The sequence below is a fragment of the Serinus canaria genome, chromosome 12, assembly GCF_022539315.1.
Source record: "Serinus canaria isolate serCan28SL12 chromosome 12, serCan2020, whole genome shotgun sequence".
NCBI lineage: Eukaryota > Metazoa > Chordata > Aves > Passeriformes > Fringillidae > Serinus > Serinus canaria.
In genome coordinates, this window is record NC_066326.1 from 13,006,426 (window position 1) to 13,033,836 (window position 27,411).

At 38.0% G+C, this 27,411-nt stretch overlaps 1 protein-coding gene across 1 annotated transcript in view; it reads right to left on the reverse strand.

The window, feature by feature from the left end:
- Positions 1-300: 300 nt before the first annotated feature.
- Positions 301-27,411, reverse strand: part of CACNA2D3 (calcium voltage-gated channel auxiliary subunit alpha2delta 3) — a 378,074-nt gene continuing 350,963 nt past the window's right edge. The window contains exons 33-38 of the mRNA XM_009091048.4: positions 25,408-25,460; positions 23,844-23,899; positions 20,378-20,489; positions 4,395-4,507; positions 3,527-3,609; positions 301-2,702 (exon numbers count right to left, since the gene is read on the reverse strand). Of these exons, the coding sequence (XP_009089296.1) occupies positions 2,610-2,702; positions 3,527-3,609; positions 4,395-4,507; positions 20,378-20,489; positions 23,844-23,899; positions 25,408-25,460 (510 nt within the window). The 3' untranslated portion in view covers positions 301-2,609. The remainder of the gene's footprint in view (positions 2,703-3,526; positions 3,610-4,394; positions 4,508-20,377; positions 20,490-23,843; positions 23,900-25,407; positions 25,461-27,411) is intronic.

Genomic DNA, 27,411 nt, shown 5'->3' on the forward strand with positions numbered 1-27,411 from the left:
TCAGAGCTAATGACACAGGGACCAGCAAACTCAAACACAGGCAGGAACAACATGAGCATTTCCAGCTCTTCTGGAAATCTGTTCCAACAGATTCAATCTGTTTCCCCTGTTGGAGAGCTCTGTCCCATGACACCCATGACCATCATTCCTGAGTTCAGCCCAGGCTGCTCCTGCTGCAGCCATTCCCTCTGAGAAGGGACTGACTGGTGCACACACACACCCTGCAGTCCCTGGCCTTGTGTCCATTTTCCCTGATTGGCTTTACCAACCTGGATCCACACTGCACCAGAAACTTCTCAGGAATAAATACAAAATTTAAAGGATGGCTTCAATAAGAGAAATGGCAACTCACAAAACTGTTTTTACACTTAGCAATTGACTTGGATTGCTCTGTTTCACACAGTGACTTGTTTGGGTACACCAATGCATTCTGCCTTCATAACTTTGCCTTAGTGTGTGAAAATGAGCTGTCACATTTCTCTGAGCAATATTCATTTACATGCCCATATTTAAATCTCTTTCTCAATATTAATTTAGACTGTCATACTTTAATCTCTCTTGTCACTTCCTGGCTCCTTTGCAATTAAAAAACACCCACCTCTTCCCAAAATGAACAATGAATTACTGTTACAGATTTTCACCTAGCTGTTGTAGAAATACACTTTCTCCATTAATGTATTTCCTTTCTTTGTAAGCAATGATGATTAATACATCAGGCAGTTGTATGCAGAGCTCTTCAATAGCTCTAATGAGAAAGATACTTCTTTCCACATTCTACCAATAAGGAAAGACCCCTGGATTGTATTGGCTACAACCATTAAATACCATTACAGAAGAATGTAATCAGATATACAAAAGCTATGAGGTTGCAATGTTGTGAATTCTGGAAACTCAGAAGGAGAATCAAAAATTAAATTCTTTATTTATAAAGTATTGACATGATTTTTTGTGAGAATGATGGAGGGTAAGGGGGAATGTAGCTCAGAGAAAAACCAAGCAAAGGAGAGCAGGATATCCATGTCAGCCAAAGTGGAGAAAACGCCTTGAGTTCCCAATTTGCTTAGTAAACAAAGACTGTCACTAGGACAACAATTTGACTCAATGTCAGCTGGAAAATTATTCCACAGAGAAAGATTTTGAGACCAATAAGAAGTCTGTAGGAAAACACTGAAAAAAAAAAAAAAGAAAAAAAAAGATTTGAGGAAGAGAAATTTACGAGTGCAAAGACATGAATGGTTTCAGAATCATAGGAAGTACCAGTGCATTTGAACCCATTAAAGCATTGGAGTGGAAATTTTGTTTTACTGTTCTTCTCCTTCCAAGCTGAGTAGTATTCTTTCAAAAAAAGCCCCTCTCAGTGGCCTAGCTCCCTGTTCCCCCCCAAGATACAGAGCAAATCTGCTCAGCATTTATCCAAGGCTGAAAGCAAACTTACACCCAACCAGGAAACTGCAGTCTCCAAGCACCAGATTTAGAGCAGTGGCATTTTATTTTGCATTTAATGTATTGTTATTGTTAGAAGGACAGGTTATCATTTGATAGCATTCTATAAAACCCCAAAGACAAGCTGAGACTATCATAGTTCAAAGATCAAGATCTGCAGCAAATATATCCACACCAGGGACTTTGCTGCCAATTGCAAAAGGAACTTGCTCATCTTTATTACCCCATCTCCCTCACAAAGAAGAATGTAAGGGCTGGAATAAAACCATACTGGTCTAGAACTCTGCCTACCAACAGGGACACTCAAAACCAATTTTCTGCTGACACAGATGTGCTGCAAGTCAGACTTTCTCTGCTTATCACTTTCCTCATGACGAGCTTCTCCAGTCTGACATGAGATCAGAACACCAACAGAACAGTGTCACCCCTTGATGTGGGCTGTTCAATATATCTCCCTGTTCCTTTAGATGGAAAGTATTTGATTTGTGCCATCTGCAGCCAAATCAACCAATTTGACCCAAAGCTTGCCTAAGTTAGAAGGCTTTAATAAGACTGTGACTTTCTAAATGCAGGTAAGATATTTAATGGCTATTTTCAGAAAGCAAAACTTCATATTCAATTCAGCACCATATATTACCTGCTCAGCTTCATACACACACAGGTGTTTCCTTAGCTTCTTAATAAAAGCTGTTCTGCCTTATTTTAAAAGCTAAGTCCCCATTTTCTTCTCTGATTTTTTTTCAGAAAGAGGCTAAAAGCATAATAAAATATCATCCATTTATTTTATTTACTTCCCATCATTCATTATTTGAACAAATATATTAGCATACTTAAAATACACTCTGAAACTGTGATTTTAATATACTTTATTGAAAAAAGTACACAGTTTAAATTGTTTTCAATGGGACAAAGCAATGGTCACCTCTATCTACCAAGTCCTTTTTTTGATGAATCATGACTGCCATATGCCAAATTCACATCTGCACGACTTGCAAAGTAAAAAGATAAATCTTTTTTCAACATATCTTTAAGAATTTATATCACCAACAGTTTAAAATCATGAAATGCTGATGCTCTGACTATATTTCATGTCCTCTATGTTGCACCATTTCCCAGTTCACAGTTTATCCATGTTTTAGCATGCCAGTTGAACACATCAGTCAATGTCACCTGGAGAAAATCATCAATAGCAGAGGAAGAAGAACAAGAGAAGGTTTAGCACTAAGGCCTGAGACACCGCCACATTCTCTTGCATTTTCCTAAAGAAAATAAAACAACAACAAAGGAAAATAAATACAAGCCACCACAGTCAATGATGACACATGCTTTGCTAGCAAACATAGGCATAAGAGCACTGATGCAAACAACAAAGCCCATAAATTAAATATACTCAGGAAGTAATACAAGTACACATTTTGAGTAGAACAAGTTTAGGTTGTAGACTGAAACAACAAGCACTACACCATCCCCTCCACTTTCTACTTTAGGTCTTGTTCTACATGGCATTACATCAGCAGAGGCAGAAATTAAAGTTACTCCAGAGTACAAAGGATGTCAATGAACCTGTCCTGTACAAGCCACTGGAATCACATCCTGGTCTCTACCAGCTCTCCCTGGCACTGTGTGAGAGCATTATGCAGAACACAGAGCAGTAAATACATGCGGTGGAGGGGTCACTGTCCCTCCCAAGCAGTATTTGTGTGAGCACAATGACTACAGCATGACAGGTGTGATACTGAAAATATTAACAGCACAAAGTTCCCAGCCAGCTCTAGCAAGGAGCCCTGTGGTCACTGCTTGGGCCAGAGTAAGTTCTCAGATATTCCTGGCTGCCAGTGCTCACACCCTGCCACTTCTCTGGCATGACACAAACCAGGCTGCAGAAGCAGCAACTCAAGGCATTGTCTACATGAGTACAAAAAAGACTTGTAGCACTTACAATATCCCTCACTTCCCTGACTACTGATTCTTCTGACTATTTCCCAACATTTCACCCTGGAAGACAGTTTTCCTATTCACCATTTTTAAAGAAATAAAAAATTTATCAGAGTTCAAAAGAAAGAAAATGCAGATAGAAACTTACTTCGGGGTGAAATCCATGACAAGATTCCGGGCGTCTTCTTATCTTCTGAGATTTTAACCGTTCACATTTAAGGGATTCATTATGTGCAAGGCAGTTAAGGAGAGATGCTCTGAGCATTGCGTTCTCATGGGAGTGTTTTGAAATGAATACAGTGAATTTCAGCTCTTTTCTTCCTCCCCATTAAAACCCCAAGGTGGTATGTGTGCTCACCTCAAGGACAAGAAAGTGATTCTAGAGCTCCCTCTCTGTGATCTGTGTTTTCAAGCATGGGTGCACTTACACTGCTGACCTGTCTTTCCATTAGTCTGCAATAAAAGCAGACTGCAGGCTGCTTCTGACAAATTCCAACTTATGGGAAAAAACTAATCCTGAACTACCTGAACTACAGAACAGCAAAAACCAGAAAGTGGAGCAACCAAAAAATCAAGTGATATATTTACTTTGCTAAATTGTTGAAAATTTGGAAAGCAGAATGCTGAAACATTTTCAATGCTCCAGTCAAACCTTAAATAAAGAGATATCTGTATCAGAGTGAGTTCTGCAAGTTCCAATATAATGAGGCCCATCCTTATAAGAAAATTACACACTTAGTGCCCAAGTTGAATGATGTTCAGCAGTCTAAGGCTGACCATGACCTTATACTACATAAGAACCATGTAAGTGTGCTTACTTTATATTGGCTGCTCAAAAAAGAAAAAAAAAAGTGAATTCTCATTGAAAAAATGTGAGAACATATTCCCATATGGTTTAATTTCAAACAGCACATGTACTAGGTGATGATGTCATGCAGTGCAAGTTTTACATGATAAGTTTTTCAATATTCACATCTTGAATCTCTTTCTGACCAGTTTGTAAATAAAAAGGATATATCTTATTTCTATAGGTGCCATGGTAATTGGTGGGATAGAATCACAGAAGCATTCATTATCTACTACCACCATGAAGAGGTTGCTACTTGGGATCTGCTGGATAACAAAAGACCTGAAAATGAAAAAGAAAACAAATAATGGTAACATAATCAGCATTTCTGAGCCACTGGGTCTTGTTAGGAGTTTATCAGACTTTTATGTATTTACAGTCTGGAACGGAACAGGTCCACAGCACTAATGAAGGTTCCTCTGCAGCCACACACTGACAGCTCACAGCCCCAAACCTGAGTCTCTACAGGTGTATCAGGGCCTTTGTGCACTCTGGGTCTGCTTGAGGCAACAGCAGCTCCTGATCTCAGCTTTCCTCTGTCCTCTTGAGAGCCATTTGATTACTGAGCCAACAAAACAGAGATTAGGCCCCAACACTTTCCAAAGTGAGTTATTTAAGAATAATGACTATCTGGTATAAATATGGTGATAACTCAGCACCACATTCAAATGAAGACAAAGTAGGCAACTCAAAGGGAGAGCAAAAAAATAGACATTTTTTGTAGGAAGGAAAGCACCCAGGGAAGGATCCTGTGGGCACCAGTCAGTGGTGCACAGAGTTTCAGTGAGCTGAGCCCTTAAGCACAGACCAAAGAGAAAAGGGGCAAAAGGCAGAGCCAGATGGACACTATTCAGCCTTTCCTTTGAAACTCAGGACACAGTACAAAGAAAGGCTTTAAGCTCAGACCCAATTCTACATGAAATTTTGAAGCAATCTGTTAGAATTTGTACACCCTACCAGCAGCACATCAGCCATGTCAAATATCACTGAAATCTGGCAACTCCAAGGTGTTTTGCAGCGTGGTTTGCTGTAAATGTACAGAATGCTAAGTGAGGGTTTGAGCACCAAGAAGATGTGGAGAGAAACATATTTTTCCTCAGACATCTTTCTTCAAAATACATATTGTCTTACTATAATAACTCCCTGCTTTTTCCAAAGATCACAGAAGATGAAATAGCAGAGAGGGCAGGGAATATTTAGACCTAGCCTAAGAAAAAAAATTTGGAAAACTTGCTATAAAAATGTTGCCAACGGAAAGATTAAATGCTTTTCAGTATTTTTTAAACTTACTGAACCTCCATTAAAATTACACTTAGAGTGATCTGCAATATGTTAACTTTATGTTTATACATGAAATATACATTTATGGCATAATGTAAAAGGCTGAACTTTATAAATGTACCTACCAAACAGCTGGAGCATGTAGCAAGACTGACATCATTGTAATGGAGCATCTGTGGCTTTGTGGATTTGTGTGTGGGAGAAATGGGGCCAATAAAAGGAAAGGAGGAAAAATCTTTAGCAGGCAATAGCACCAAAATTGTACTGCACGAATTTCTCAAAACAGCTATGAATAAATCAAACAGTAAAGGATAGAAAAAACATTACTTTTATTGCCAGAAATTGGCACTATTTGCATTTTGTGCAGTCTGAAACTTATAGCTCAGAAAAGAACTTGATGGGCATAAAATGCTTTAACAATTAATTGGATGTAAATGATTAATTTCTTTTTGTTGAGAAGGGAGTAATGACTCTTCTGTTTTACCTGTGGTGTGCCCAAATTCAGGCCCTTTTTTGATACCCCTTTTTGTCACCCCCAGGTGAACGCTGAAGCCTGTGGAAAGCATGCACCCCACAGCCAGGCTTAAAGGTGCCAGCTGATGAAAGCTGGGCAATTTCCCATTCTGATTCTTCCTTCACCCACTCTGAGGTGCCACAAGGGCTGTGCAGTTTAAGGCTATTCCTTCCTCCAACTAGAGAGGGCAGGAAGAAAAACTCCCATCACTTCACCTAGCTGGGATGAAAGCACTTAATCCAGAAGAGGGCTTCAACTACAGAACTATGATGCTGAATAAATTACTACACAGCTAAACTATGAAGTCTAACTAAATTTTCTGCATTGCTTTATTACTGCAAGCCTTCATTGTTTTGGATTTCATCAATTTGAAGAATGCAGTACCTGCACTGACTGGTGGAAATTATGAACTAAAGGCAGTTCAAAGAGCAATATATTAGTTAAATATAAACCCCTATTTGCTACCTTAGGAATTATATCATTGGTATCATCTAAGTACCTTGACTCAGTTTACCAACCAGTGAATATTCTTACAGACCTACAGGCTGTTTAACTAGCACAGAAGTGTGTGAAGTATCTAAGCTTATGGTGGCTGCCATGGAGCATGGGACTGCTATAAAGAAACATAAAAGACTGAAAATTTTAGCTCTCTGTGGCATTTTTTTTTTCTTTAGTGCACAATAACAACTTCACTATTATCTTGAAAAGTGAAACAACTGGCTTCTCATCCTCCCACTAGAAGTTTGTTAACATTTTAAAAGAAAATGTTTTCTTCCATCAAGCAGTATATGGATGTTTCCCCTTACAGAATTCTCAAACATAACCTGCAAATGAAGTTGTAAAGCCAACATACCAACAAGTGGAGACAGAGGATTCAAGACTGAGATTGAGTCAAGCAAATAAATAAGGGCAAAAAAAGTCCATTTTAGCTTTCTTTTCTATTAATAGTTGCACAAACAAAAGATACCTCCTTCAGCCATTGTAATTTAAGATCATTTCACAGTCATGAGATATTCCTACCCTCACCAGATCAGTGGCAAACAAGTTTGTGCCAGTTGTAGCCACCACGGTTGCTGTGTGACCATTCAGATAATTCACATGGCACTGCTTCCATGGCCAAACTGGATAAAGCTCACAGTTATCCCAGCAGCAGCTCTGCTCTTTGAGGCCAGCCTTCAGTTCCCATGGTGACATGCATATGCATCTTTGAAATTCATTTTGAACATTCATGCCAGTAAGTCTCAGGAACCAAACATTGAGAGAAAACAAAAGGTGCACAAACACAGTCAGACCAAAGCCTTTCAGAGACTGAGACATTCCACCAAAACACTTCACTGGGTAAGCCAAGGCTCTGTTGCAAGGCAGAAAAACCTCCAGCAAACAGCTTCCATGGCTGCAGGGAGAAATGAAGTCGCTGACAAAGTAGGGAAAATGGTATTATCTTCTTGTGAGATCCACTGGGAGTCTCTAAAGGTTCCCTTACAATAACCATTCCTGAACACCTGCTGGCTTAAGCTGGCATTTGTGTCCCTGGTAATATGGAAACCAACTCTCAAGGACTGAGTAAGGGGTTTGGCTGAACTTTACTGCTGCTTTAACAAGCAAAAGAAAGTCTGTGTTTGAGTGCTTTATTATTAAAGAGAATGTTTCACATTTAAAGGATAAAGCTCTTCTTGTTTTCAGCAGTGTAAATCTTGTGATTTGAATCCTTTTCCTCTACTGCAGTATCATCACCATCATTCAATGAGGCAGCACAGGAATGGGCTTGCAAATATCTCCAAACATAAAACAGACTAAACTCTTGGGGCTCCTGTTGAAGCTACATGGAGTCAATAGGAAGCTTATTAATAATTTCTCCTCCATCTTTCATCCACTGAGGAACTGGGTTGGTTTATTTGATGTACAGGTTCAGAGGCTTAAAACAGACCTGAAAACAAACTGTTTCTTGACTTTGTGGGGAAGGTGAGGAAGGAAGAAATTTAATACTTGAAAGGGATAGACAGAGAGGGAGGAAGAAAATCTAGTTATGCCAAATTATTTTGTTAATGAAGAAAAAATGACAACAGAAAGTAAGTCTGCAAGGAACTCTGTATTTTGATTCAGAGTGTTACATGACAATTTTGTCATGTTGCACACACAGTATCTGTTTGTTTTTAACCTCTTTTGGGTTTGGTCCATATAAAAACATGAGTACAAGTAAAATGCAAATAGATCTGGGAAAAAAACACACAACAGCTTCATGTTTTAATTGGAAGTAGAAAATATTTGCTCAAAAAGCAATTCTTATTAATCTGTTCCTTGAAAGTTAATTTTTCATTGTGCAATTATAAAGAAAGAGACTTGGACTGCAGGTACTGCTGTGTTCATAGTTATATTTGGTAGTCATGCTTCTGAAGGCATGGTAAGAAAGGCCCCTTTTAATGTGTGTCTGGGGGATAAATGACTCTTCTCAGAGATAATCAGCTCTTTCTAACTCCTTCAGACAGCCTGTGACTTGGAGAGCATCACAAGAGCACTGCAGTGCAAATGCTGGGTGCAATCACACCTGCTGCCTTTGAGCACATCACTCAGGCTCCTGCAGGAGAAGGGTGAGCACCTCCAGCTCTGGCCATGCAGAGCCACAGACTGCTCAAGGATAACTCAGGGCAGCAGCTTGGCTTGGGGGATAGGAGTCCTCCTCTGCAGGAGGGTCCTTCTCTCTAATGGATGGGCAGGGATCCTGCAGGGAAATGCATCCTGAACAGGGTGAAACGTGACACTTAAAGCTAAGTGTGGGCTACAACACCTGTTCTTAGAGTCAGCACATTACATTCAAATCTGGTTTAAAAAATTACATTACATTCAAATCTGGTTCAAATCTGGTTGGGGTTTTTTGGTTTTGGTTTTTTGGTTTAAATTTAAATTGGAATCTCTTCCTTTTATGTCTATATGGTAAAGTCTTTAAAGAGTTGTAACATATATTCTATTGTTATAATAATTTCTTCCCCAGACCGTTAAAAACAAACCCTGAACAAATCAAACCCCTCAACCTAATTCCCAAAATTCATATTAGAAGAATTGTTTTCTTCTGTAAGGAGAAATAATTAGAATAGACACAGTACAGAAGCAGGGACTGAGCTGACACTACCCTTGCAGCGCTGCCTTCTCTCCACACTTCTTTCTCTTTCTTTCATCCTTCTGTCTCTGAATTTCTGGGTGGCAAAGTGTTTGTGAGGGAACTGGGAGAGGAAGATGCTCCAAGATGGAGGAAAGGACAGGGACAGCAGGACAAGCAGTGGCAGTGCCCTGTGGGGAGGGGTGAAGGGAAGCAGGTTTGCTGCTCCTGCAGGAGGTGCCTTTGCCATGAGGGCTCTGCAGTCTGTCTCCTTAGGCATTCTGGAGCATTTCCCTTGCTGATGGAAGCAGGCCCAGCAGGACCAAGGCAGAGCTGTGCCCTTTTTCCCTCCTGGCTGCTGTCTCTCCTGACAGAGCAAGGCCAGCCTGCACATCACACACTCCTGTCAGTCACTGATTTCCCTTCTTAACGCAGGCCAGTGCTTCACTACAAATCCCTCAATCATACGGTCCAAAATCTGGATGTGGCAGGTTTAACACCTTGTCTCTGAAGTGCAGCTGGCTTCCCCTTCCCTTTCCCTGCCTAGCTGGATCAATAACAGGCAAAGTTGAGGTAATTCCATTTCAGACACTCAGAGATGTGTCTCGTCCAGCTAAGCAAAGCTAACCTTTAAGTCGTTTGCTCCCCACTCTTTGACTACAGCATCTGCTCCTAAAGGAAATCAATGGGACAGTTGAGCAGCTCAGTCTCTGTATTCCCATGCAGGAGAGGGAATCCATTCCCTTGTCCACTGGTGTTACACTTTGGACAGGATATGGACTGAACACAGACGTGAGCTTGCCCCACTAATGAGCAGCCACTCCCCCAGCCCAGCCCAGGGAATCTCAGGGAAACTGGTTCACACAGCATCTTTTGGGTGGGCCAGGCAGCTGCAAGAGAGGGCACAGTGATAATGGGTTGTGCAGGCTGAGGATCCCCATCACCACCATTTCTTGGTCATTTGCACTGAGCTATTCTCCTTTTCCTGGCCTGCAGCCCTGCTGCCATTAGCTCTGGTGGCTGCTGACACTGACACAAGGCTTGTTTCAGCAACAAAGCATGGCAGGAAACCTCCTGAGAGCACTCAAAACTCTCTGATTGTCAGATCCGTGGCTCCCTGCTTTCTTCAAACAGCTGCAAAGGCTGAAAAGTGGTAGAGGGAACAGAACTAATGTCAAGCAGCATGGAACTCGGAAGACACAGGATAAAACTATGCTTGTGGGACCAGAACATTTAGAAAAAATATCTTCTCATTATACTGAAGAATGGAAGATATTTCTTTGTAATTTGGGGAGGATTTGAACACAGCAACAACACTAAAAGCAATTCAGCTTGTTTAAAAACAATGCTGTGTGTTTCCTGTTAACAATGAATTCTTTTTTTCTCACAGAAATACTTCATTATTGCACTTTGCTTTAAAAAAACTTTGTGCATAAGTAATAATTGCTGATCTATGTGCTGGATTTTACAGTCAGTATTCTGTTTTAATTTTACAAAAATACCCTGCTGTTATATCTGTGCTTATAACAGACACCCTGCAGTAGAATTTGTGGTCATGACAAACACACGGCTTAGGCAGGATTTTAGTAATATAATAATTTAAATCACTGCTCAGATTCACTTTTAATTCCATGCTCAGAAGGTTTAGCAGCCTGATTTAAGAGCAAAAAAAAGCCATGCATGTATTTTCCATTTTTTTCCTTAATGACCACTGGAATGCTATTACTATCATTTAATGTCACAGTGATGACTGTGGGACTTAAAATCAAATTATGAGTAGAATATCAGACTATTGTGTTAGCAAATGTCCCTCCTGCACATACATAATCCTATCAATCATTTTCATATGACAATAGAAAAGATCCTTTAAATACCACTTGTTTGCTCAGGCAGACAAATCCTACAAAGCATGGAAGAATTTCACTGTGAGTAGTTTGAACTGAAATAAACATAGGACAATATTTTCAAACTGGCAACCTAAACAAATGCACAAAGATGTGAGGAAGTGTTTAAATTTCCCTGGAACTCCACTTAGATAGCCCTCAGTGGCCACTCTGGCTCCTGAGCATCACTGTGAACTCAGCCTTTTCCCCCTGGGTGTTTCAGTATTTTTTTTGCCTGCAAACCTCCATTAATGAACTTGGAGTATTTTGGATTAAGATGAGTTGTAACTTTGGGATTACATTTCACATCTGTCAAATGTGATCTTTCCTATTTTATAGGAAAAAAACCAACAAACCAGCACGAGGGCAGAGTAAATGGAAAATACTGTGCACACTGCACTCAAATATGTGTTACTCACATAACTGCTGGTTGCAAACGTTCAACCCTAATGGTCTGGAACAAACTTTAAGAATTCAGCTAGAGTGCAGATATCCACTTTGCTGTTTCCCAGCTCCTATCATGTGCTTTCCAGGCTGTTGGACACATTTCCAGCCCACATCTCTCTCACTTATCACATTTTTGCAATGAATGAATGAAATGTTTATATCACAGTCAAGTTGTGCTACTTGTTTTTTGGTTTGTTGTTTTTTTTTTTGGTTTTTTTTTTTCCAAATAAATAATGATTGAGAATGAAATATCTAATGCAATTTGTAAAAATGACATATATGCCAATAACAACATTTCTGAGAGCTGGAGCAGTGTATAAAAAATCAGCTAATGGTTCTCTCACATGAAAAGAGGCAGATAAACTTCCGGCCTCAGGCTTGAAATTGGATCCTGACCTCATGCTAGCAAAATATTGCCATCACCTACAGCCTGACTGCAGTACAATTTGGTATCAGTGCAAACAGAGTAAAGTTTAGCACTGAGGATTTAGGTGAGCAGTGTCATCCTCACCATTCCTGTGCTGCTGGATGCTCAGAGCCCCACGGAGCTGGGCCATGGCTGGGAACCCCTCAGCTTCAGCCAGGACCCCCAGAAGTGCCCATCCTTGCTCCCTCCCCACCAGGAGGGGATTCTTTCTCAATTTACTGATACTCAGACAAGAGGACTTGACCAACTGCATGTTAGGGATGCTGCAAACATCCAAAAACTTGGAGTGTACAGCCTTTAGGATGACAGGAGATGCTCAGTGTAGTGAGGCACTGGACTGTTTGTGACCTTTCATGTTCAGCCACCTTTCCATACGAGGTGTTGGAAAATGGAGAGTTTCAGACCTCCAGCTTTAAAATGTACTGGCAGTTTTTTATCAAAGAAATCAAGACCAGGAATCCTACAAACTTTAAATATTTGCCAGCATTCATAGCTCTGACAAACCCAAGCTGAGTGTGACCTGTGGGTCTCCACAATCAGGGTGGGTACCTGGTTCTGGGCTCACAGTGACCAAGAGAGGAGACACAGTGACTGGTGTAGAGGGTGATCTTGCAAGCCCAATGAGTTGCAGATGTTTCAGTTGCTGAAGATTGGAGGTGGGCCTGATCTAAACAGGCCACACCTGCAATCAATAAGAACTAGTGCTATATAAGAGTAAGGAAAGAGGAGTGAGGAGAGTCAGATTACTGTGAGGACCTGGAGAAGTCAGTGTGTAGAGGAGCTGCCTGTATCAAGAACATATGAAGCTCTGATAATGTGAAATCCTCATACTATGATGATGATAGAACCTTTGCTATCTAAGACAACAGACTGGTACAAAGAAAATCACATCAGAGGTCTCCTAAAGACTTTTCCTTTTGACAGTGACACCTGGTTAACAGGACCACAACAGAGAGGTCAGGGAAGATATGCAGACTGAAAAATGCAGCTCCACTGCAGCATGTTAGCAAATATGTGTTTTTAGCAGAGCTCTTTAGCTCTCTACACAAGTAGTTGTGGTTTGTATTGAGAGACATCTCAGATTGTGTTTTTTAAAATGCTATATGATTTCTAAGCTAGGTTCTAAATAGAACTTTAAGATTAAAAAGCAAATAGATAAATTCTGTTTTAGGAAGGCTCACAGATATCATATGACATCGTAAAAGTAGCATTTAATTGCAAGAATTGGTAACTACTCTTTTCCACAACTTTAGGTCAAATCTCATCAACAATATGACTCTAGCAAGGAACTGCACAACAGAAACTGAGGTATAAAAAGCAAAAATGGCCAGGAGATTCACGTTAAAAGAGCAATAAATCCTGGAACTCAAGTCCTCATTGGATGTGTCCACAGTGTGCTTTGCAGGGCTGTTGTTAATTTATTTTTGTTAACATAAATTTTAGCAATGATTGAGAAGGCCACATCTGAAAGACTCAAGCACATAACGTGCCATCTTTTCCACAGCCAGCTAAAACTCTGTTTTGTTTTTATATAATATACAAATGTTCCTTGCATGGCTCTCAAATCCTAAGATTCAAGCTGTTTTTCTAAGTTAGGGGCTTTAAAATATTCATTAAGCTATCCCAAACCCCTGAAAAAGGAAACTGCTCCATGTAAAGATGTCTAAGCCATGTTTGCATTGTTTTGCATCTGCCTATAATATGAATATATTACAAACTAAAATTAAGGTTCCATTATTAGCAATTCTTCACAACTGTGCCTGGCTTTAAAAATTCATTGCAACGTTTTTCAATTTCAATTATTATTTTCCTATCCCAAGCCATTGTTAATAGAAATAATATATATTACTACTGAGCTCTGTACTTTATGGCATACATACAACTTTTTAAATCCCTTGTCATCACAAAGCATGCTTTCATTGCATCAACTACTATCTATCATTTCATTAATATTTATTAATGCTTGTTTAAAATGGAAAATTAGGCTGACTTTTAAGTAGATCATGATTTATATTTTAATGGAGTACTGATTTTAACTATAAAGAGTGAATGGGTGTAGGTCATCATGTTCCCCTGCAGAGGTTTTATTGGAAGTGGGGAGTTAGGAGAAAGAATGCACCTCTTGTCTTACTGGTGAGAGAAAACTTGTAGCTAAACTTCATTTTCACTAAAATTCCAAGATTTTATGGTGCTTACAGAGGGAGACATAGGGTGGCAATCTGTGCACAAACAACTAAAATTCTCCAGAATTCAGCAAAGGTACTAAAAATGTTCTGAAACAAAAAAAGAAAAAAACAAAATCCCCAAGCAAACAGAAATTCTCCAGCCTTGAAAACTGTCCAAGGGATTGTTAAACTGATGAGTGGCAGGCACAGACCTGCCTGGTGACTTAGATATGTCTTGCCCTATTATTTTATATACCTTTTTTCTTAAATGAAAATAGTAATTTACAGTGTTTCCTGAACTGGTCATTCAGAATATACATTATCAAAGGGTAGAATTAAATTGCCCATACAGTGACTTTAAATTACACCTGCATGACAAACATTATAATCACTGCTGCCTTTGAAGTGAAGAGAAAGTTACTCAGCCTGCAAGTGGAGAAGTGTGGGTAACACACAATATAACATTTTAAGCTAAGTATAAAGACCTTTAATAAACAATTCTAGCAGTTTAAATTGCATAATTTGATACTTTTTACAAGGAAAGAACAAGGAAAACATATTTTTGGATCTTCTAGAGTTTTGGGGTTTTGGCTAAAATAAGTTTCTAGAAATACTGCTGTTGCCTCAAGTTTAAAGACTTTTTAACAGCCATAAGTATTCTTCAAGTCTGGAAGATCTACTTTTCAAAAGAGAAGTGCAAGATAATTCCATATACTTAGATTGTGATCCTTGAGACTTCAACAATGAGCCATGAGGCATGCAGAACACAGGGTTTCCCTTGAAGATATTCCTTCAGCTCCATGCACATCTAAGAAACGTGCATGGAAAGGAAGGAAATGAAGGTCTGTTCAGCACTGTGAAGAGCAGGCCTGAGCAGTTTGGCTGCAGCACATCTGTGACCCAGCATGGGCACAGGTCACAGCCACCCCTGTGCCATCGTCCTGCAGGAAAAGGACAGTGCAAAAACACACGGGCTGAACCCAGGTGGGGGAATACTGACAGCATTCCCTCAGGATCATAAAAGGTCCATACAGTAAGAAAGAATACAGTCCAAAATGTCTTCTAGAAGATTTCTAATTTAGAATCTAGAATCTATAATTGAAGGCCCGAGGACAGACAGGGACATTGAGATCACATCGATAAAGCTCTGAAAGAGAAGAAATTGGCCCTGGATGCTTTGGCTGGTTTATGTGGCAAGCTGGTTTGTTTAGAAGCAAACTAACTACATCTGAAAAGGCAAATGATTATTTATTTCATGGGAAATTGAACTGTGTATTTATTTTCACATTTTAAACATGATCAAGTACAGCAGTTTGGCAAGCTTCTACTGAGAAAGAAATGCGGAAATATTTTAGCAAATGGTGGTATGTCTTGAGATTAAGTGGGTTTTAAAAACCATTCCCATTTTAATGTCTGCAGATTGTACTGCTCCTGACACTAATATACTCATGCCCTGAGCAGCCTGCATCTAATTTGTGTTGTTATTTATCTGTTACTGCCAAATCTGTGCATTTAGTGGACAAGTCTGAAATTTGCCATTATAAATCCACATGAAGGGTTCAGTGTCATCCTGAACTTCACTTCCATTGCCATTTACCTCTTTTATTGACAATAAACAGCATTCAATCCCCAGCCTGTGAGAAAGCAAGAGAAACAATTTGGTTTCTTGATGGTTTTCCTTGTTAAATTAATGGCTGCTTACTAACATTCTATTGGCACAAATAGATGATAGATGGGACAGTGTTTATTCAAATAAGCAGTTCCTAAACATTTTAACAGGCAGTTTACATGGGATGCCCAACAAGGTAAAGTAAATGCATTCATCTTTCATATCTGGCAGAATTAAAATATGCATAACTCCTTCCCAGGGTTAGGATGATTGTACTTCATGCTTCCTTGCTTCCCTAGTGACAATATGGCTTTCCTATATTTACTTTCCTCTTTGTCTTAAGATTGTGAACAAAGGATCAACTGGAAACAAAACAGTTTCTTTGGGGTTTTGGTATTGACCTTGTAGACCCATGAGTGCTGCAATTAAAAGTAAAGGGGGCTTTTTTGGAAGTAAGGCCAGATTTTTGATCTTCATCCAAGTCCAATATGTCATCACACATGAACAGGAGAGGTTAAAAGGGCAAATTTTTAAGCATTTGACTGTGCAACTGCTGCCTAATCTGTATACCCACAGTTTTTACAGTGAACACACAAATTTGGCAACTATGCACTCAACTGGCTCCTTGCAGCTTTGCAACTTTAACATAAATGCTTAAAGTACAAATACTAAGATGACTAAATTGCTATACTCACCTTCATAGCAGTTATAGCTGAAATTTATGGAATTTTCCTAAATGAAGCTAAATGAAAACATTTGAACTTTCATGCATAAATGAGATTTGCAATTAGACAAAAAAAATTTTTGTTTGTTCTACAAAGAGACGGGAGGATATACTAAAAAGACTGGCAAACATTTTCTAATCAAATATCTTACCAGCCATCATCAATTCTATTTTCTAACAACTTTGACATTCTAAGAATTCTTTTCTAAGACACTTTTACTGCAACTAAAATTTGTTATGATGATATCTCCAGAAGGCAGAAGCTGGTGAGGTACCCAGTGAGCATTGCTGAAGAACATTGATTTACATACTTATATTTAAAATTGGCTAGAATATTGGGGCAACGCTTCATAAAACTACAAGCAGCACTGAGACATTTATATAGCCTAAAACTTCAAGCTTGATGTCTAATCAGAAACTCATCTTTGAGCAGCACAACACCTTTTAAGCCCCTAGCAAGTACATCTGTCATTAATGTAGTTCTGACTCACAGAAAAAGCGCCAGTTGAGACTGATAAAGAAGAAAATATTTCTCTTTAGCAATTAATTGCTTTCAACATTGAGGCTATGATAGAACAGTCTAAGATATAAGTTCTCAGAAGTAATGGGGTTTGGTTTTTATTAGGTTTTTTGCTATAAAAAGGAATAGCTTACTGGAAAATATGAAACCAATTCAGATTTTTCAAAAAATCCCAGTTTTTCTCTCTTGTTGACAGGGCTTAGAAAATGTGGGTTGACTTGTTTTTGATTGCTGTTTAAATAACAGATTAATTTAATAATCATTGGGATATTGAATAACAACAAATTATGGGGTGGGACAGCCAAACCCTGACCCTAATGACATTCTTATGTTAATTCTTATTTTCTCTTAGGCTCCTGCTTTCTTAATAAAACCTATATTTTTGAAAATCGTTTTTAAACATTGCAATTTATCCCAAAGTAATTTGCTTGTAAGAGATAAGTTTACATATAGGGAGTGCATTTTATATGTCTGGATATATTTATTGCCTGACTCAAAGCCTGCTTAAGTGTATAGGTGTCCTTCCATTGACTGAGTTCCCAGAGATGGCTGTAAATGTGAGCCAGCTGTTATAAAAGTAATTAGCAGATAGTCCTTTCCACTGTGTGATTTATTTTAGCATGTTTCAATTTAAACCCAAGTACCCATGATTAAATTTATGATTGGAAATGTTTATGAATTGTCATTACTGCAGTTGGTAACTGTCCCTCTGTGCATGGGCAGAGTATTTCTGCAAGATCAGTAACAGCACACCCAGGACAGAATAGAACTGAGCCTCTGCTCCTCACCCTGTGACCTTGCTGGCTATGACTGAGACTTTGTTAGCAAAACCACAGTATTTGTGCCCCAAAATATCTTATCTAAGTAACATTATATGGTTTCAATTAACATCAGTCATCATTTTTACTTCTATTCAGAGACTGTTTTTAGTCTCCTTTTTTTCAGACAAGGGCTCTATAGTAGTGCCTGGCACTGCAGGAACAAAAGCCAAGGACTGGGGTATCTTTTGACACAAACTTGCTTACAGCAGAGTATTTGCACAACTTTTGTCTGCAAACCTCTTCACAATATACTGACTTTCAAGTAGTTTTTCAGTATTCCACCGGGTGCATAATCAGGTCAATATTAACAATTATCTCCTTCTATTTGCAATAAATATCTGCAATTCTGTGTCACAGATTAACCTATAACATGATCCAAGGAGGACATAGAAAATAATCCCACTGGTTCAAAGTGATGCTGCACAGGTTAAGCACCAGCACAGTGTCAGCTCCAGACTTGCTGCATAAAAGATTCAGTCTGAATTCTGACTGATTCAGCCCATCATTCTTAAATTACAAATATTAAGTAATACACTTGCTTGTAAAAATATTTATTGGTGCTGAGGCTATGAAACAGAAAACTGGGTCAGAAGATGTAGGTCTACAAAGGACTTTGGGTCAAATTCCTGAGCTGTTCTGCGGAGAAGTGTGCTGGGTTATAACAAAAATATTTGGAATCCAATGCAGTCTGCAATCTTAGATGCAATTTGTAGATTGTTGATGACAGTGGGTAAACGGGATAACGAACAACTTTCCCATGAGAATCTAATAGTTCTTCTGGATTATTTCTTTAGGTTTTGCCATTGCTTGTGGAGAAAAATAATGGGTGCCTTGAGATCAGTTTGCAACTTACAGGGTTTTCGTTTATTTTTTTTTCCACTGCGGAACACAAAATGTTTTTCTATGAAAAAGATCTTAGTGCATTATTTTTGAAATACTATAATTTTCACTAAACTCAGTTTCCAACTTGGTGCGTTCCAAGTATTGCAGAATTGTATTATTTTTGAAACTTATTTCCTTTGACCTGAAGTTACCTAGGAACACAGACTGAAATCTGCATTCCTTTGAGAAAACCTAGTCCTGTTAAATTAATCTTCTTTGCATGGAATCATGTCTGTTTGCAATATTTAAACAGAATCATACAATGGTTAGGCTTTGAAGGGACCTTAAAAACCATCTGGTTCCAGCCCCCCTGCCATGGCAGGGACATCTTCCACTAGACCAGGGTGTTGAAAACCACAACCAACCTGGCCTGGAACACCTCCAGGACTGCATGATAATTTGCTGCACAACTTCTCCATAACCTTCTGTTAAATTATCACAAAATAAGGCTGCTTAAATTCTACAATGCTGGCACAAAGCACTCACAGCAGCGTAACCTTCATTGTATTCGATATGTCAAGTGGAAAAATCATGGCTTGATTTTGTTGAGTTTGTGCTTTTCAGGCAGTGGGACCCATTGTTGCACTTAAAGGGTTCCAGAGCATCAATTTACAAAGCACTCTCATACTTTTATTCCACAAAGCCATATAAAACCAATTATTCATACTAGACATGAACAATTTCCTTCTACTTAAAAGTTGGTCAGTAGCAAACGAAAAGTGAATATTAGCACTTAAAATTTATCTGCAGTGTACTTACTCCTGTTTCCTGTTTTAAAGTAATGAAAATATCAAGGAGAAAATTTAGGAGTCAGTCCAGAAGCACACCTATTGACTTCAAAGTGAAGTGTTCACCTTTATTTGCTAATTGCATATTGATTTAGCCTGGAAAGGAAGTAACAATTTTTGTTTAACTTATAAATTCTTCCTGACGTTTATATTGATAGACAAATGATTGCTGTAAATACTAATCTCCCTGGTGATGACAACCTCTCAGCATAAAGGAAATCCAATTAAGAGACTTATCAAAGTACAGAAATTTGCATAAGCAATACCTATGCAATTTCACAATTAAAATGTACCAGAACTACAATCAAAATGTCACAGCACATGGGCACCAAATGCAGAGAAAATAAATTTTCAGTGTGAAAGATGAAAGCTAGACTGAAAGCTTCCTCTTCTTTTAGCTCTATAAGGGGCAAGTTTACAGGAGCACTGGTACAAGTGACATTACAGTACTGTCATGTGAGATTTGTTATTATTAACTCAGCTTCCCAGCACTGGACGTTTGGAGAACAGATTTAATCATCTCCCACTCTTTCAGACTTAACAGTTCTAAGAAGGAAACTCTGTTTGGCATTCCAGTGAAACAGCCAGATCTCACTGTACCACAAGGGAATTCCTAACCTATCCAGCAGGGTTTCACTCCTAGGCAGGAGACTGAACAGCACCTACCTTTTGAATCTAAATCTTACAGCCTATGCCCTTAGAATGCTGCCTGCATTTAGGAAAAGAATTAAAACGTTCACTATTTGAAATTAACATAAACCTCTACCACTTTGACTTTTTTTTTGGAAAGTAATAGGCACAGTTTTAATTTAAGAGCATCAAAGTTTTAAGTGACCCCTGTAAGAGGAGAAATGTCACCTTGACAGAGGTCAGTACCTAGGATAAAACACAACAGACTCGTACATTCTTCAGCACAGCCTTGAATAATTCAGTTTTATTGCTTTGTCACAAACAGTTGTATTAAAAAAAAAAATTAAAAAAAATTGAAAGGGCTTACTTGAAGCAGTCATCACAAGCAATGTTCCCCGTGGTCTCCTTTATGGTGCGCTCGGAAACAAAGGCTGGGTACTCTGTGTCACAGGGCTCCAGGGTCTGCTTCAACCTCTGCGCTATAGGCACAGCAAAAAACATCCTGATGTTAACATGAGAAGAAAAATTGTGAACAACATGAGATGCTGTGCTACAGAGCTCGCAGAGAACGGAAATGTTACTCAGCTTCTGCCACCCTGTGAGATTTCCTAGGCAGTGCATAACGCTATTTTTTCAATTAAATTAAAAAAAAAAAAAAGTTTATCCACAGAATGTAATTTTGCAAGACATTGCTGTTAAAGTAGTTATTAATGGTTTAGCCATTGCCAATCTACTTTACATTTATGCATGAGTTTTTATTCTTTCTGTGTAGATCCAAGATGGATTTACTGTCACTTTTATCTCAGTGGTGCTGTGCATCACTAACCTTTATTCATGGGAGTTTGCATTTATTTGGTATGTAAATTGTGGTATATTTTACTGAAGCCAAAACATCTATTTTATATTACAGCTTGGGAATCTTTGTAGGGTTTCATCAGTTAAAATAACTCTGTGGGTGGGAGAGGCAGAAGAGTTACTTTGCCCAACAGCAATGTTTGTTATCTGCTTCCCAAAATAGTAATAATTAAGCCTTAATAGCACCTTTAAACAGAAGTCTTTGCAATCCAAGGAAAAACTGTCACTACTTCCATCCTAAAGATTGGGAAACTGAGTTACCAGAAAGCAGTGGGGCTGGTTCAAGGTCAAACTACAGGACAGCTGCTCTTCTGGCTCTCACACTGAAGCTTCTGTCACACAATGTTTCTCCCTCATTCCCTTTTTCTTCCCCACCCCTTCATTGTTCCTTAGCACAGAGATACACTTTGCACATCAGCACAAATGTTAGCCCTATCTCAAACTAATTGCTAAGTGGGAAAACAAGATGAGGTATGACAAAAATAGATTACACAGAGCAGGCTCTGGGGCTTGACAGAACTTCCCTGGAGATGATCTGGGTCTGAGTGAGTGGTGCATCCACTGAGCAGTGCCAGGGGGGCCACCACATCTGCATTTCCAATCACACCAGGGCAGGCATTTCTGAACTGTTCACACTTGTTGAATGTGATAAAACCCCAAACATTATTCCACAGCTTTCAAAGGAGGTACTAAAGCTGGTCAGAAAAGTTTTCTTATCTCTGATGTTTTCACTATGGTTGTGAGATGTTTAATAGTTCAGTATTTTTGAGAAAATTGTCTTACTAATTCTAATGACATCTTCCCTTTCTCTTCTGTTTTCCTTATCTGTTGTCAGGAATAACTGGAGTCTATCACCTGTGTTCTGAGCCTACCCTCACTTGTATCAACATATGTCTTGTGTAACAAAGAGGCTGAAAAGATTCATTGGTCTCACATCTCCTGCATCTCACTAGAGTCCAGAAGATGATGGGGTTGTCCAAGGTTTAGGGGTTCTTCTCTCTCATTTACAAATGTGATTGCAATTACAAGATCTTGTGCAAAAGTATTTTCCATAGCAGAGTTTGGCAAAGGGGCAGCATCTTCACAGTACATCCCATTCTATGAATGCCACAATTTCAGTGGGAAGCAATTTCTCCTCTCAAGGAACTGTTTTTTTTTTTTTTCCCTGAGCTTTGTTAAACATTGTTAAGTAAAAAATAAATGTACAAGTTTACTAATTTTAATTTCATGAAGTGCAGTCATAAATATGACAACTCTGAGTGGTAACATGGCATTACAGAAGACAATACCTAAGCATGTGCTTTTCTCTTCTGCTCTCTTGTGAAATATATTCTGCTTTTTCTTCCTAAAATATGCTGCTTCCAAACAACCATTCCTTGCTACCTAACCAGATATGAGCTGGGCCAGCACTGCTCTGAAAATACTGAGATTCCAATGAGCATCTTGAGGGGGTATTTCCAATACTATTAACTCATCAAATAAGTGGAGCAAGTGACATGTGAAATTAAAACTTCACTGTCAACTAAACCATGAATGGAAATTTCTCAATAATACTGCTCCGTCAAAGTGCTGCACTGATAGTTTTGTTTTAAATAAAAGGAAGTTTGCAAGTTATTATTGTCTCTTCTGTAAAGAGTGCACTCTCAAAACACAGATCAGATATTCATTTTCATGGGATGAAGAGGGATGTTGTGTTTGAAAGATATTTTCTCTAGCACACAATGCAAGTTCCACTGGATGTTTCATGTCAGGATATACCAAGGCATATTTTTGCAGTACAATTGAAATAAAAATAAAATTATTTCCTACACGGGCTGCTTTGGCTGCTCTGCAAGCACCAAGGACTGGGACAGGCACAGCTGCCATTCCTCAGGGAACAGTTTTACATTTTCTGGGTCCAGCCCAGCAAACCTGGCTGTCCTTCACAGCCCCAGTGTTAGAGATGGTTCTCTTCATGCTTGGGGAAATCACTGAACAGTTGATCTGGTTTTAGGGGCCTGACTGATATTTTAGTTCAGACAGGATATTATTTTGGCATAAGGACAGCCTAGTATCCAGGCAATGCAAATATAGAATGAAGCCTAAAGCAGCAATGTTATCCCCTGCTTTGCTAAGAAATATGCAAATATGAAGCTGAAGAATTCAGTTTAAATTCTTACACCAGTCAGTGACACACAGCACAATTTGCCTATTAAATTGTCACTTGAAGAGCACTGCTCTTGTAAAGTGCCCTTTTACTTTTGAGAAACACTTCTAAAAATGTCATAAAAAGTCTGTTAAAATATAGAAAGACAGTTTACACTCAAAACTTCCCATTCTTAGTGGAACTATTGAAAATTTCCATTATTTCAAATGAAGCTTCTGCATTTAAAAAAATATTTTGAATAAATTGAAATTTAATACATTTTAATGTCTATTTTTTGATAGAATAATTTAAAAAATACAGATCAGCCTTTTTAAGCATAAAATCTACTATCTTAAGCTTTAAAAATTATTTTTGTATGAAATAATAGAGATGGTCATATTTCTGTATACTTTTTTTGAAATGGCATTGTCCAGCACAGTAACTCCACTACATTTTATGGCAGATCCAGGGAAAAAAAATAAAATAAATGTGTAAAGTTGTACAACTAAAACTGGTCAGTGTAATTGTTTTATTCACAAAGATTTTTTTGGAGACAAGAAATATTTAAAAAAAACATATTTAATAATTATTTAGTATTTTAACTTTTCTGTTATAGCAGTGTACCGTGTTCCTAGAGTGCACACAAGCACTTAGTGGTTATTCACAGAAAATCTTAATTCTCTTGTGTTTTAACAAACATTAACAAAGAAGAGAATGCTGGCATGGGAGGAAAACTATTATCAGATGTTTATTATTTAATCTAAAACAGTGTACACACATCTGAATTTCAAAAGTCCAAATTACTCTGGACATTTCTGCCATTATGCCAGGAAAAAAAAAAAATCACACTTACCTTTAGCTGTTAGATCAGAGTGCCACCAACTGCATAGATTAAATTCCACAAGGAACCTGGAGAAATTATGAAAGTTTTCACATTACCCCACAGAATGTTTTCAAAATACTAAACTGGCAGTAGCTTGATAACATTAATCCTATTTTAAATAAAAGCTAACACAGAACTGAAGTTCAGGTTACTGGCATAACTCTGGGATTAGCACCTACTGCTATTCTCATATTTTTACTGGGTAATTTTATTGATGGGGTTAATTTTAGAATAAGTTTTCAAAAGTAAAAATCATAGATTTACCCATTTTTAATTTAAAATATTGATTGTATTTGGAGTGTCCATTAAAACTCCCAAAGCAAGGCAGCACAGTCTATTTTTGCTGTTGAACATTATTTCTTCATCATTTGGGTATTTTGACTCTAGTAAAATGCCACGGGATTATAACTGTCCTGGCTACCACACAGGAGCACACACAAAATAGTTTCTTTTATTAATTCTCAAATTGAAATAATGAAGCTGCTTTATTTTAAAAGCAGAAGAGATTAACCACTGTCTAATCAACTCTAACTAAATTGCAAAGAACATTAAAATATACCATTATTTACTTGGAAGAACAGACTGAAAATTGTCAGCCAATCAGTTGTTGTAAAGAATGTGAAACCAACACCCAGTTCATAATATGTACAATACTTATAAACTTAGAAGGTTTCTTAACATTTTCAAAGCTGTGAAATGTAGCATCAGTCTCATTTTAACACAATTTATTTCCCTTATATTCACTTAGAAAGCTGCATTTCAGATCAATCTCTGCCCTCTGGCAGCAGTCATTCATTTAATTCTCCTTAACTCTTATTCTGAACTTTGAAAAAAGCTCATACAATTTACAATTAAACAAAATGACTACAAGAAAAAAAATCAGTTCTAGGTCAGTAAAGATAAAATTCACTCATATCTGCAGCTCTGCTTTCAGATAAGAAGAATAATAAATTATATAGCTTAATAATACAAAACATTTTAAGGCTTCTCTTCTCCATGTGATATTGCTATTTCTTAGGCACCTTCTCCTAAAGATAATGATCATTATGAATTAGCTGGGAATTTTAGAAGAATTAATGGAGATAGAAAAATTCAGCAGCATCCAAGTCCACCTTATCTGGCACTGTGATGGGTCCTTCTTACAGAATTTTATGAAGTGACAAACCATGCAGTGAGTCAGGGTAACAAGTTTCTCCTCTGACAGCAGCCCACCCAAGCAGCATCACAAACAGCCAGACTTGTATCCAAAATTTTACAGTAACCACAGAAAGAAATTTGGGTTGTGTATTGTGATCTGCTAAACAAGGCCACACAGATATAAGTGAAGACCATGAGTGTGATAAAAGTGAAAGTGCAGTCATGCAGCCAAAATTCACTCAGATTTCAAAAATGCAAAACTAGAAAAAAAATTGACAAATATTAATATATTTTAAATAATCCAAGAAAAGCAACACAATGCATGTAAAATGCAAAAGGTACAAATATTTAGCAATTCATAGAAATATTAGTGATATTCTTGATGAAATCTACTTACAAGACAAGTTCAGTCATAATCCACTTTACTGCAGCAAAGAAGGCATTATAAGGCTGGAGAGAAGAAACTCATTTAATAAAAAGTCAAAACATGCAGCATTTATATCTTAACCAAATTCTTCATATGTAAAAACCATCTTTTGGATATTCACATGCATATGGAGCATAAAAAACCCCTTCTTTTAAGGATTGAAAAATGTTATTATACTGATTATTAAAATGCATAAGTAACAAAATTTCCTTTTTATCATACTTGGTCATATACACAGATAATCAGTGGGAAAAGGAAAGTTTTTGCAAAGGATTCTTAAATCTTTAACCTCTAGGGGTTCCTATTTCCCAGGCTATTGCTGGAGGAACAGCTCTGGCAGATAAAATGAGCTTTTCTTGGGCTGCAATTCACAGGCTTGCCTGTCTGTAATGCAAATCTCTATTCATTACCTCAGCCTCATTAGGCTCAGAAAAGTCTTAATTTACCTAAATGTTTATCTGTGTCATTTGACAGTCCTGTTGTAAGCATTTTAAGAAGTTTTTTCCCTCCTCCCTCTGTTTTTCTGGATCATAACAAATACAGCAAATCCTTTGAAAATCCTCTGTTGACAGTACCTCTAATACATTCTGAATATTTCATTTTTGAGAAGACTATTAATAGGATTAATCTTTCATGAAAAAAAGCCCGGCAGAAAAGTCAGTTTCCAGAAATTTGGAATTTCTCCCTCATCTTTGTTAGGATGTCCTAGTTGCATAAAATTCTGCTGACTCTTAGATGCAAAGAGAGTATTTTAACAAATAGAAATTATAATGACAGAACTCCTCAGATACCTAAAATCATGCCTAACCAGCCCAAACCAGCACTCACTGAAGCAGTGCTGTTTGGCAGAGCAGTAGCAGGACAACTAAAGTTTTCAGGGGCCACAGAGAAAGTTTCTGTGCAGGGCTGAGCGCTCACAGACCCAAGGGACTCAGTCAGTGCCATGGAAGGCTGAGATCCCCACCCAGCAGAATGCAAAATGCCTGAGACAGGAAAGATTTTCACCTGTGAAGCCCTGCCTTATAGGAAAAGATAAAGAACTGCAAGACTTTCCTGGAGGTGGAAGAAAAGAAAATGTCACCCCTGTGAGACATCTTATTTATTTTCATTCCTAATCAAAAGCCCTGAAATTTCATGCCCAAGTAATTAAATTTGCTGTATACTTTTGTTTTCATAATGCCAAATTTCATGTAAAACAATGTACTTGTTATTACTTATGAAGAATACTTATTCAGTGTGAAATATAACATATGTTTTACTAACTATTTTAATACTAGAAATGAATTAAAATTTCAAACCCCTGTGTATCTGAAAAAATTCATTGATGTCTACAAAAACTGAAAAAATATTTTGTTTTGAAATTCCAGTGGAAAAATCATGAAATTACATTGATATAAATGCATTCTCAGGAAATGTGATTTTACTCGAGAGCCTTTTCCACTCCTTTAAAAACTGCAACAAAAACTGCAGGAGTTTTCTTCTCTCTTCATATTTAAAGCACCATTGAGAGCTAAAATGATTTCATTCTGTGGCTCAATGGCACAGCTACATTTGCAACAAATGGTTCTGTAGAGAATCATGTAGTTCTTGGAGCAATTAAAACAAAAGAAGGGCTAAATAACAAAGTATCTGGAGAGCTGTTAAGAAGCAATACTATTTTGATAAAGAAATGGACCAGGTGATCTGTGAGTCTAGTCCATCCCTCATTTGTTTTCATCTTGCCCCTGTCTCTGTTCTTCTATTTATGAAACCATAATTCTCAACAGGAAGGATAAACATTTGTAAGCAAACCTTTTGCTTAAGCAGAAATTATATTGGATACTGTCCAATAACCTGATATGCAAAAAACTGGGCAAAAAACCCAAGAAAATGAAGAATCAGCCCTGGGTGTCTTTAATGCAAGTTCTCTTTATACTTTCTCAATAGTCATGGTTGATAGAAGTCACTGAATCAATAGGAAAATGATAAGCTAAA